The sequence below is a fragment of the Protomyctophum parallelum genome (genome assembly GCF_964188405.1).
Source record: "Protomyctophum parallelum genome assembly, chromosome: 14".
Classification (NCBI taxonomy): Eukaryota; Metazoa; Chordata; class Actinopteri; order Myctophiformes; family Myctophidae; genus Protomyctophum; species Protomyctophum parallelum.
In genome coordinates, this window is record NC_139709.1 from 31,960,706 (window position 1) to 31,974,142 (window position 13,437).

Here is a 13,437-nt window from a genome sequence, read left to right on the forward strand (position 1 = left end):
TTCACACATATCACTACCGTATCACTACACAATTAATGATCACCCAATACTACTACTCCATGGTACTACAACGGGGGGTTACAAAGTCCATACGGCATGCCGTTCAGCATGTCCGGCGCATGTCCGTATACGTCTGACGGGCCAAGCCCATGACTCCATGATGACGCCCTTGACCCCTCACCCCTCAGATCCCACGGTAGAAGTGGTGAGCGAGATGCAGGACCTGCAGGTGGCCGAAGGCCAAGCGGCCGAGTTCATCTGCCAGTACTCGCGGCCGGTCAAGGCCCAGTGGAGCAAAGACGGGCAGCCGTTACAGCCCGACGGCCAGAGGGTGGTAGTGGAGCAGGACTGGAATGTGGCTCGCTTGTACATTAGCAGCGTGTCCTCGGAGGACAGGGGAACGTACGCCTGTGAGGCAGAGGGGACCTGCGTGGTCGCTTCACTGCAGTTGTTAGGTGAGCTTCCACAGGAAAGGAGGAACAACTTTGAAGAAAGAACCCCCCCCCCGCCGCCCTTCTCTTAGCTTTGAAAAGGATTACTAGTTTCAATCCTGTGTCAATTTTTTTTTTAAGGCCATAAATTGAAATGCCGTGCCCGAGATAACGAGATTAACTTCCCTTTGTCCAGGACGCCATGCCCGAGATAAAAAGATTTGACTTAGTGTGGTTAATCCAGGGGAAAAAATGAATTAGCTTTTTTTTTTAGCATTTGTTGCTAACGACCGCTAGCGTCCACGTAAAAACGGCCAAAATCCCCGTGTGCACACACGCATGCCATCTTTAATTGCATTATGCCTCATAATGCGCTCAAAATGCGATATCCGGGGCTTGATTAGAGCTTAATTTGACATACATATGACAAAAACTATGATTGCACGGAAAAACAACCACCATTGCTCTGATGTGAGATGGCCGACCTTTAGTTCTGGTAAACATCCGCTAGCTTTTTCTGGTGGTCGTTCAGATATGGCTGGCACTTGGCAGGGTAGAGCTCTGGCGCCCTCTGGCATCGAAGGAGTTTTAATATAATGCACATCATTTTGCACAGCTATCGAAATTGGGAATGTGCACTACCAGTACAGTATGTGCACATGCTTATATTTCCAAAATGTAAATATTGCATTTTGGAATGAAATCTTTAAAGGTGATATAGACAAGTTTCCAGTGTTTGTACACAGAAGTGAGTGAGTGTTTCCAAACAAATGCATATCTAGCTCCACCCCCCTCCCCCCCTCATTCTATTGGCTGAGCCAGGTCACTTCAGGCTATGGGATTGTTGTTGCTGCTGGGAGGGACGCTATGGATATTGCGCTCGTATGGCTAAATATGACATTACAAAATTATGAATTTCTATCGATATCTTAGTTACAACAATGACATTGAGTTGAGGGTAACTGTAGCATAATCGCAATATCACACCGAGTCCCGCAAATGAGGAAGTAGGAAGTAGAGGAGACTCACTGGCTCTCAATTCAATTCTCTTTTATCTGTAATCGTGCATATAAAACATATTGCCCCTCAAATGCCCCATGCCACTACAGCATCGTTCATTCATGTGAACTACTCTGTCCAGTGTCCACGGTTATTCATTGCAATGAAGAATAATCGCTATGATGATCCGCGACGGCCTGTCACCGTTGGCGAGCACGGGTTGAATGCATGCTTCAAGCCGGCCGGCAGGCAGGCAGTCGCCGCGGCGGTGCGGCGGTGCAGGGTGAAATACTATTTCTCACTTCCACTTCCACCATTTCAACAAAAGCACATACAACCCACTCCACATGAACGAGAACGATATTGATGTAGGCCTAAACAGGAGATTTTATTGGGGTCTGAGTTGTTGGTGCTTATTGCTGCTGGTGTTGTTCAGTTTCACACCACCCAACCATGCACTATACATAGCGATTCTCATAATTTCAATAGGCTTACATATTAAATCATAAACATACTATTTCACATGAACAATGTTAGTGAAACTAAGATATGGGGATAATATTATACATTGCAATTGAAATCGCATCGCGTTTTCATTATAATACTGCAGTGCTGGGTTGAACACACCGTCACAGCCTCGCGCTGCAATTGGCTAAAAGTTTAAATCCCATCCGACGTCCCGAGTAGTAAACTGTAGTGGATATAAACAGTGCATTCAACCACAGGGGGGAAAAGGGGGAGTGTGCTGTTGCAGGAGAACACCTCAGCATCATAATAAAGGGAAAGATACAGGGGGAAAAGGCCAAAATAATACATTTATATATATTTTAAATTTTGGCTGAAAACTTGTCTATATCACCTTTAATATTACTAGTGAAAAGGTTTGGTGGAGCAGACTTGCTGCTCTTCTTCAGGTATGACACCAGATTAAAACCACCTGAAAGTGTGTATAGAACGGCTCGTGCGATCGACTTCACACTCGACAATGCACTTAACTTGGATCCTCAGCAATACACCTGCCAAGTGTGAAGGCGATCAGATAAACGGTTTGCGAGATACCCTGCTCGGAGCACCCTGTGCGGAACTCGGTCTTCAGTTATAGCAAGTAGGGAAGTCAATCCGATGAACTGTTCTTGAGATATGTGAAGGACAGACAGACAAACAGATATTCTTGAGATATGTGAAGGACAGACAGACAAACAGATATTCCTGGACTTTATAGAAAGATACTGTAGTAGTCCATTTGACTACTCAACATAGTGCTGTACTGATTTCTTGATTTTTACCAGTGCCATTTGCTCTGTCTTCTTTTTCTTTGCTTTATTCTTATTTTTATTCTTATTATTTACTATTGTTACCATTGACATGTTTTGTTTTTATTGTTGTGAAGCACTTTGTGACTATGATGTCTGTGAAATGTGCTCTAAATAAAATGTACTTACTTACTTACTCGTCAACATGACACTCACGTACAAATAATGATCTTTATTTTTGTTCTCTTTTCTCACACATCCACTCTACAGGTAAGCCCATTGAAATTGTACAGGGGCTGGAAAACGCAGAGACCATCGATGGCGGTGAGGCATTGTTTGAATGTGCCATCTCTCGCCCTGAGAGCAAGGACTGCCGCTGGCTTCTCAATGGCAAACCAGTAAAGGAGTCACCAAATGCTGAGATTGTGACATTTGAAAATGGCCGTCGTCACCTGCTCCTGCTGAAAGAGTTACATGTTGAAGACACTGGCATCATGACCTTCCAAGCTGGCACAGCATCCACATCTGCCCAGCTTTCTGTCAAGAGTGAGTTAACCGAGCAGATGTTATACAGCCTTAATGCAGGATTGATATGAGTCATGCTGCTATTACAGTGCAGTATGCATTTATTTTTCTGTTTTATCCGTTTACCATTGGGGAGCACGTTGGAACATTGGTTTAAAAAGGTTATAAAAAAAAAGGTTATAAAAAGCTATAAAATGTTGAACTTTATCTTTATAGATACCCTTAACATGAGGTAAGTCAAAATATTGTCCATCATATTTATCCGTTGCTTCTGTGCTCTATGATTGAGGAACTGGAAGTAGCGATGATAAGCCAGATAGGACAACCTTCTTTTTTGTATTTAAATACGCTAATTAAAAGCTAATTAATTACAAACTGGCCACTGCCATTCACATAACAGCAATAGCGCACGCATTGTGAAATACTCGCTGGGAAAACACCAATAGAGTGGCAGAACGTTACGTAGGTACCATAATAGTGAGAAATGCAAAAGCTGAACATTTACAGTGACGCCATTCACTCTCATTTTATGATAGATGGATAGATATAATTTATTAATCTCAAAATCACACCTTTCAAAAGGAAAACAAGAGCAAACAAGTCTTCCAACATTATAAATAATGTATGTGGGGGGGAAGTGAAATGGTTGTAATCATGTCATATTACCCTTGGAATACATTCTCTAGTGCAGTTGAGTAATTTAAGAATATCACAAGCCACGCTGAATAAGAAAGAGACTTTAGAACCGTGGAGATCTCATGCACAAATACAATACATTTTAGAAGCAAGACGGTAATCAGATTCAGGAACCTTTAAAAAAAGCCACTCAACCACGGAGAGGTCTCCACTGTAGAGCAGAGATGAGTGATAAACTAATAATGGCCTACCTTGCTCAGAATCTTTATGTGCCCAGAATCTCATCTGTATGATGGTCACGTTATCGATTTTGTTCACCTTCAAGGTGAATACAATGGATAATCCCGGTCTATAACCGCTGTGAACGCTTCGATTCTCTTCTGTAACAGTTTTTAGGGGCCCTAGCCCCTCCAAAGCATGCATGGCTTTCCGAAATTACGTCATAGGCCAGCCAAGTCTATGAACTTCTAATGTTTATGGTAAGAAGTAGCACACTCATTCTTGAGATGAGGGACAAAAGTGTCCCACACATAAGAGCCTTATTTATGTTAAAAATAAATTAATTCATGAAAATAAAAGCACTTGCAAAGTTAAATGTAATACAGTTGTGTATTATTATGCCATTAATTTCATTATAATTGTTTTAATATGCCATCTGAATTAGTTAAAAGCAGGCACTGTACCCAAAAAGGCATGTATTTAGCCTGTCCCCAGCAAATGGTCACAATTTCAAACTGCCAAAAAATTGTCTAATACTGTCACAATCACATAAATATACATACTAAATGAAAGTAGATTGTCAACAACATAGCAAACAATATACACACTTAATTTAATTTTCCATTAAATATCTCATATCAAATGTGTGTCCCACGTCTCCGTCAACTCCGTCAGGTTTTTTAAAAGTCTTAAATTAATCAGAAAATATTGTCGACAGATTTAGCCTGAAGACTCATAAGTCCTGTTTATATTTGTTGCAACAGTGGAGCACCTGGTCTCAGTGGTCTGACAAGTATTCAATTGTTTGATATTTTAAACAAACAATGTTGATATCAATGTGGTCACAGCTTTTACATGTCAACTCCGTCAGGACATTATTATGATCTTTGTTAAGAATTCCAAAATAATGTTTAGTATTTTAGTTTTTGGTTAGGTTTAGCTAACAACTGAAGAAAAAACAAAGTGGCTACATTGTACTACAGAGGGTTAAGATGAAAACAAATGCCATTTTGTCAACTCCGTCAGACGTCAACTCCGTCAGGTTTTGTGTCTGACGGAGTTAAAATTGACTGAAAAAAGGAGAGGTCGCACAGCTCGTAGTCACGATGCAAGTTATTTCCAACGTTTCGGCAAACAAAGTTGCCTTCTTCAGGGAATAACATACAAAAGGTGTGCACCAGATATTTATAAAAGTTGGGACAAAGGGTTAGGGAGTGTCCTCAATCAGGCCAACACCCAAAATGGGTGATTGGTTGCTGGCAACAACTTTATTTGTACATTAAATAGAAGTTAACATGTATCTGACAGAGTTGACAAAAGTGTTCCTAAAACAATAAAATTATAGTTTTTGAATAATGGGACGTATTCAAATTTGGCACACAGTTAGAGCATGCCTTAAGGAACATTTTTGGCTATAGGGCCATCACAGATTTGCCTCGTGGTGACCATGGCAACCATTTTCCAAAATTGCCGTCACCTGATGTTATTTTACAATAACTCAAGTTTTAGACCACCTAGGATCTTGATTCTGGCGACTAATCATTACATTTTCAAGGATGAACTTTCTCTGGGAGGGGTCAGGGATTATTTCAGGTGCAGGTTGAGTTGCTACTGACAGGACATTAAAAGGAGGTGGGCTTTCTGGCCTTTGACTTGTCCCTTTCAGGTACAGACGCACAGTTTGACTTCATTGGCCACTGCAGTGTGGCGTTGTATCTTGGTGGCCTCCTGCCAGTGTTTCTCCATCCTTCTCATGAGCTCTGTGTTCTGGGGCTCTGTTATAGTCAACTTACATTGTCTTGGCTGGAGATTGCTTTCCTGCAGAGTCCAGCTTAGTCTTGTGCAGATGGCTGCTCGCCCACCTGGAGGCCCCAACCTCACTTGTTCGGTTGGTGTGATTAGGGGTGGTCTTCCCCAATCAGGATGAAGGGTTTGACCCTTTCAAACGGCAGTCTGGCCAAGTGTCTGTATTTAGTTGTGAGGCTAGATACAGGATAAGATTGCTCACCCAGCCCCAGGTGACCAGGTGAAGGCTCCTTTGATTTGGTAACATTGCTTTGGTTGACATGCTGGGGACACAGAACGACACTGATACCTTCAGTGTCTGCACATCCTGCCTGATAGTCATGAAGGCAGATCTTCTGTCTTCAGTCTTTCGCTCACTGTTCACTGCTCACTGTTCACCTCAAGCAGGTTTTCAAGGTGTTTGCCTTTGCACAGGCTATATGGCTAGGACTCGTGCTTCAACCACTCAGAGAACTCCAACATGGTGTTGGTTAATCCTGGGCCGCAGAGCATTGTGCGGCGGAATTCAGCTCTCATCTCTGGTGGCAGCTTGTTGAGGAGTCGTGCAACATGTGATCCGCATCTAAGTTCTGTGTCTCCCTCTGGGCCTAGGGTAGACACTTGCTATTTTCCGTAACACTAATTGGTGGGGCTGTCCAAACTTGTTGTTTAGGTGTCAATCGGGTCTCTGTTGGTGAAGTCGGGTCTAGGTGGTCTAGAAGATGAGTTATTTAGTCAGGGGATATTAATACAATCTGGTAATAAATTCCTTATCAAGAATTTTCTTCACCAATGTGTTTGGAAGGGTGTCTACTAACATATCCCACATTTCTTTATATTCAACCACCCTAGGGGAACTTTTGACAGCTGCTGAAAGTTGGGGTACCATCAACAACCTATATAAGGCAAAATGTTCATTATGCTTTAAGTAGCATGTGACATGTCAAACTAGGGAGTTTTCATGATTCTGAATGCATTCCAAGCATTAGCTATGCACGAAGAACACTCCTTGGGCTGAAAATGGCCATAGCCGTCATCACAAAATGAGGTCAGCACATTTGGGCAAGTGGATATATGGCCGAATTTAGCCCAAGGGGTTTGACCCCTAGTTTGGCCATAGACTCCCTAGTTTGGCCATAGCCACTTGGTATGGTACCCAACTTTCAGCAGCTGTCAAAAATGCCCCTAGGGTGGTTCAATAGAAACCAATGTGGGATATGTTAGTAGACACCTTTACAAACACATTGGTGAAGAAGATTCTTGGTAAGAAATGTATTCACAGATTTGACATTATTCTGATAATATTCCCTGACTAAATTGGTAAAATAATAACAGGTCCACCATTTTGAAAAACGTCTACCATGGTCACAGGACAAATCTAAATAGTACCAATGTATCCCACATCCTTGAAAATGTATGATTAGTCACCAGAATCAAGATCCTAGGTGGTGTAGAACTTGAGTTATTGTAAAATAACAGCAAGTGGCGGCCATTTTGAAAATGGCTGTCATGGTCACAGGGCCAATATAAATAGTACCACTGTATTCCTCATCCTTGAAAATGTGGGATTAGTCACCAGAATCAAGATCCTAGGTGGTCTAGAACCTAAATCATTTCAACTTGTCAACTCCGTCAGATGTTCGTCAACTCCGTCAGACGTTGGTCCCGTGATGTTTTTGTTAATTTCCAAAGAAATAGACGATTCGATGTCAAATTATTTGTGCTTATGTATTGAAACACCAACTGAAATGATACGTAATGATGACTTTCTTTTTTTTTTACATGGTTTTCATGTTATAATATTGAAAATAAAGGTTGAAATGACGGATTTGAGAAATTGGATATTTCATAATAGTGTGATATTGGAACAAAACAATATTAAAATAATTGTATTACTTAACTTGATTACTGAAAGCCATTATAAGATAACTGAGGACTTTAAATTATTGTTGAAATTATCAACAAAAAAAAGAAATTGATTTGAAAAAAGTTTTGTCCCTTATCTCAAGAATGGGTGATCACTGATTTATGCAAAAAAAATCTAAAACCTAAAAAATGGAGTTACTGTAGGTGGTGTCCTTCCGACAGCAACGAATGACTAATAGTGAGAATGCTTTACTCACTGTTTCTCCGTTTCCTGTGTTGTACTTAGGGTGGAAAGTGGAGGTTGTGAAGGGTCTGGAGGACAAGGTGGCCATGGTGGGTGAGAAGGTGGAGTTCTGTGTGGAGCTGACTGAGCCTGTCCCTATGGTGGAAGTTGCCTGGTATGCCAACGGTGTGGAACTGAAGGCAAACGAATCCTGGGCCATGAGGGCTGATGGCTGCTCTTACCGTCTCGTCCTCAGACAGGCAACTGCCTTACCCCAGCAGGAAATCACCTTTGCAGCAAGAGAAGCTCTCTCCCTGGCCAAACTCGCCATCATCAGTAAGTGTTGGAGAAACACTTCTCTAGCCTCAGAGACAAATTTTATACTGACAAATTTGTAGAGGAGGAGGGAGACCCGCACACTGTCACTGGCTGGTTCTAGAGGTTTTTATTTAATGTCCAAATGCAACGCTTCGGTCCTTCGACCTTCCTCAGGCATGATTCAGAATAGGCTGACATGTCACTAAATACATTTCACAGGTATAGACAACCAATCAGAAACACGTAATCATCAAAACAGGTGTCTCTTAAAGTTGCAGTGCCTCTGTGACATTCCTCAGATACTATTGAAAATAACAAATAACAATACACAATTATAGCTTATTAGCTTCAATGAATCTTTTCCTTGGATATTTGGATTCCATTGCTTGTTTAGGGTTGTGCCAAATAGCAGAAAACCTTCTTTTTTTTTTGCATTTATCTGTTCATCAGGTTTAAACCAATGTAGTTTTTGAGTCGTGCAACCACTCCAAGGAACAGCAATGTCCGTGTTCACCTACCTACAGTATGTGACTACCTATGTGATGTTAATGAGCACCAGTGGTATGACTGAGTGCCAGTAGGGGCGCTGTTGTGCCAGAGAGAGAGAGAGATAGTGCTGCACTGTTGCCTGCTAATGAGAGAGAGGGGGGGGGGGGGGAGAGAGAGAGGAGAGTTGCACCACTCAATTCACATAGGAGTGATTTTTCTGTTGCCGATAAAGATTAGGCTACACTGCCCTTATTGGATTATTTATGTTAGCTAATCTTACAGTCAACAACATCAGTTGAGTTATATTCATTAAACAATGGGGAAAACACTAACTCATTTGATCAGCTTCAAATATCATAAAAGCCATCAACATTGTATGAATGTATTTATTTTCCTCTTCATCGGTGTTCTTAGAAACCTCTGACTGTCGATGTGTATTTCTCCCCCCAATAGCCGTGCCTGACCCTCCTGAAGACCCAGAGGTTCTCAGCAAGGACAAGCAAACGGTCACGCTTTCCTGGTTCACTCCTCTGCACGACGGAGGCAGTCCCGTCCTGGGCTACAGGGTGGAGATGCGGGTGGGAGACAGCATCCTCTGGCTGCCGTGCCATTCGGAGCCAGTGTGCAACACTGAGTTTGTGGCGGAGAACCTCATCCCGGGCAGTGGCTACAGGTTCCGAGTGGCAGCTTTAAACAGAGTGGGCCTCGGGGAGCCCGTCCAACTGCCTCAGGCGGTGCAGCTTGGTGCGTATATACGTTCATGGCGTGACCTTTGGTGGGGCATGATTGCCAATGACTATTCAAATACCAAATCATAGTAGTATGTCTGCATAAACTGTCAACTATAATATATATAACTCAGCGTTATCATTTACACAGTAGATTTTTTTAGAGTTTTTTTTTTGTGGCTTTCGCCTTTATTTTATATTTTCTATGGAGGGATAGACAGTAGGCTGACAGGAAATGGGGAGAGAGATTGGGGGGGGGTGGGGTGACATGCAGTAAAGGCCGTCGGGATCGGGAGTCGAACCCGCTGCACACTGCCAGACTGGATTACCAGCCAAGGTGCCTGGACCGCTGAGCCACGGCCCAGGCCACAGTAGATGATTCTAACAGTGTATAATTATCGTGTATATAATTACGATATTATGATGTCTGATTCTTTCTCTCACACAGAGGCTCCAGTGGCGGTGACGGAGCCGTTGACTTGTCCCGACCTGCAGGCAGGTAAGATGGCGTGTGTGGAGTGCCAGCTCTCAGTAGGGGGTCGATCGGTCACATGGCTGAAAGACAGCAAGGAGCTGGAGTCAGGGGTTAAGTACCAGTTCATCACGGAGGGCAATAAGCAAGCGCTGTTGATTAAGGACTTTGAAGATGGCGACCAGGGAGTGTACACCTGTGTGGCCTCCAGTGAGGCCGAGAGCTCCATCAACCTCACCATAAAAGGTAAAGAACCACATCGCTAAAGCCGCTTTCCTCGCATGGCTTCTGTTGTTTTTGTGCCGTCTCTAGTCCTTACTAGTCTGTCAAACTAATTTGGAGTCCCACGCAAAGGGTTTATTAATGGTAAGTTTGGGTCAGTCAGGAATCAAATACCGTGTGGCTCTCTCTCACTGGCTGGGTAAGTTGTGTTGTGTGGATTCCTTTTCTTTTGATTTTCTTTTTTTAACAAAACAATGTCGGGTGCACTGCTGTGGTTCTAGGTGGAGAGGTAAAGCAGCCAGATAATGAGGAAGGGGGTCAGCCCGGCCTGCCCCCCGAGGCTGCTGCAGAGGGGGCCCTCAACGAGCTGTGGGAGGCCTCGGCTAAGAAACGCCGCATGAGCCGAGAGCCTACCCTCGACTCCATCTCGGAACTGCCCGAGGAAAATGGCAAAGGAGGCCACGGTAAAGTGTCAGAGGAGGTCAAGGAGGACAAGGAGGCGCTGGAGAAAGTGGAAACAAAGGAGGAGGAGAAGGCAAAGGCCGTCGAGCCCAAGAAACGGACGGAACCCGGCTCGGAGGACGAGTCGCTTTCAGGTGGTTTTAATCTGGTGTCGTACCTGAAGAAGAGCAGCAAGTCTGTTCACATCACGGACGAGCAGACGGACACTCTGGCCACCGAGAGGTTCTATGCACAGTTCCAGATGTCTGAGCAGACCGTGGTGACACAGGCCACCGTCGAGGACATCAGCGTCCTGGAGATCAGTAATGAGGACGAGCCTGAGCTCACGGGCGCCGCCATCAAGATCCAAGCAGCCTTCAAGGGCTACAAGGCCCGCAAGGTCATGCGGCCCGTCTTCAAGGACACCTTCAAGGACCAGAGCAAAGAGCCCGGCGGAACCGTTCACCTGGAGTGCGTGGCGGAGGGGAAACCCGACAAGGTGCGCTGGCTGAAGGACGGGGAGCCCCTGGCGGACGGCAAGCACCACCACATCGACATCTACAACGACGGCACCTGCACCCTGGTCATCACGGCGGTCACCACCAAGGACACGGGCGTCTACGCGTGCGAGGTCACCAACAAATTCGGCGTCACGGGCCACAGCGGCAAGGTGACGGTGGGGAGCGAGAGGGAGTCGTCCGCCCGGCGCCCACTGACGGTCGGCTACAGCGCCGACAGCGAGGCAGAGAGCTCCTCGGGCGGCGAGATGGACGAGTCGCTGAGGCTGGCCAGCCGGCGGCTCCGCCGCCTCCTGCGCTGCAGTCTCCCCCCGGACGTGGAGGAGGAGCCCTTCCTCAGCGCCGACGAGGGCGACCTCCTGCTGCACGCCGGCGGACCGGACCCCCAGTCGTACCGCGAGGACGAGCGCTACATCTACATTCGCTTTGACGCGCGGGCGGAGGCCGAGGTGGCCGCGCAGCGCTTCCAGGCCATGTTCACGGCCCAGGGGGTCCCCGTGGAGACCACCATCCTGGAGGCGGGGCCCGTCAAGGCGGAGCTGCGTATAATGAAGATGGGGTACACGCAGGACGGCACGGAAACCCCCACGCAGGATAGACAGATGCCTGGGTTTATGACCGGAGCCGCTGGTAGGAAAGCAATACGAGTATCTACCTACCCTCCTTTTAATACGTATAACATGTCATTCATCATCAACATTAACCTTTGTAACCTTCCACTCTTGGCAATATTTGGAGCTTTGGAAGAAATAATCCTTCATCCTTCAATTTCTGCTTTTTCACTTTTTAATACTCATTCAACTAAATGTGATGTCCATATAGTCTCTTGATAACTGTCGTTCTGTGTTTTCAACACTGTTTGTTACTATGCTTGCTAATGTCTTTTGTGAGTTATTGGTTTGGAGTAGTCTCGTCTGTTTCTTTCTTTCGTCTGTTTTCACTACGTGTTTAATGTTAATGTAGTCTTTCCGTCTTCTCTGTTGCTTGTGTGTTTGCTACAATTGAATGCTGTGGTTTATCCATCTTCACTTCTCATTTTTGCTAATTGCTATCCATTTCCACCCACTTGTATCTAATGACTCTATTCCATTTCTCTGGTCTATTTGCATGCCGTCATGCATTCAATGTGCCATTCTTTGTGCTCAGCATTAATTTAAAACATATTGCACCATCCAGACCGGTAAGGACTGACCATATCATGGACCCAAACTGAAGGGATATCTCACCCTGGTTCATAGAAGACAATAGAATGCCGAAGTCCTGACGTCACTCGCTCATCCCCTGGTTCATGGACGTTTTTCCTCTATTGAGAATAACATGAGGTCATCGTCTCATATAAGAGTTTTGGTCTAAAAAATAAACAGTCAGTCCCTCATATTTGATACAGTCTGTTTCTAGTGAAAATATAACTAATTCAGCAGCAGTAACATTAGTGTTTTCACTTTTCTCACAGCGAGTTGATTCTTCACATCCTATATGAGTGAAACGGCTGGGTTTTTTCAAACACAGTTCTTCTATGAGGCGATCTAAAATCCCCCTATGGGGGATTACAATGCAAATAAAAAGTACATGAACCCCGTGGACTTAGCGCCCGGCCTCTACCGATATTGACGTCAGACTTTCGGTGCTCTATTTGAACTGAACATGGATCATTTTCAGAACCTTTTTGCTAGTCGGGGGGGGTGAATCTAACTCTTGTCTAATCTAATTCTTGTCCTCCCAGCTGCGCCGGTCTTCCTGACGGAGCTTCAGAACCAGGACGTCCCCGACGGCTACCCGGTCAGCTTCGACTGCGTGGTGATCGGCAAGCCGTCGCCCGCCGTGCGCTGGTACAAGGACGGCAAGGCGCTGGAGGAGAGCGACCACTACATGATCAACGAGGACCAGGAGGGCTGCCACCAGCTCATCATCACCAACGTGCTGCCCACGGACATGGGCGTCTTCCGCTGCACGGCGGAGAACAGCAGCGGCATCACCGCCACCAAGGCTGAGCTCAGGGTCGACAGTGAGTGGAGTGCCACATGATATGCCATGGGCATTTGTTAACCCATTCTGACCTGAGATCAGATTCTAAAAATGTCTGTTTGAAAATGACAGTTTTCTGAAAAAGCTATGTTTCTATGTCAGTCGTTCTTCAATTTTTCAAAAAATAGCAAATCTACAAGCTCGTAGCGCGCCACCGAGTGGCGCGCTACGAGCTTGTAGATCTGCTATTTTTAAATAGCTGAAGCATAACGTAATGCTGACACCAAAAGGGGTTCCCACCCAAAATGGGATAATGATGATTGATTGATGATTGATTCTTTATTGCA

General features: G+C 44.9%; 1 protein-coding gene across 50 annotated transcripts in view; it reads left to right on the forward strand.

Annotated features, from left to right (window-relative positions):
- Positions 1-13,437, forward strand: part of obscnb (obscurin, cytoskeletal calmodulin and titin-interacting RhoGEF b) — a 110,863-nt gene that overhangs the window by 72,308 nt on the left and 25,118 nt on the right. For 40 of the 50 annotated variants that reach the window (XM_083781349.1, XM_083781370.1, XM_083781350.1 and 37 more), the window contains 7 exons: positions 189-455; positions 2,954-3,229; positions 8,001-8,273; positions 9,198-9,488; positions 9,921-10,190; positions 10,448-11,755; positions 12,849-13,130. In XM_083781349.1, the coding sequence (XP_083637475.1) occupies positions 189-455; positions 2,954-3,229; positions 8,001-8,273; positions 9,198-9,488; positions 9,921-10,190; positions 10,448-11,755; positions 12,849-13,130 (2,967 nt within the window). The remainder of the gene's footprint in view (positions 1-188; positions 456-2,953; positions 3,230-8,000; positions 8,274-9,197; positions 9,489-9,920; positions 10,191-10,447; positions 11,756-12,848; positions 13,131-13,437) is intronic. The other 10 variants (XM_083781375.1, XM_083781380.1, XM_083781381.1 and 7 more) reach the window with 1 other exon arrangement.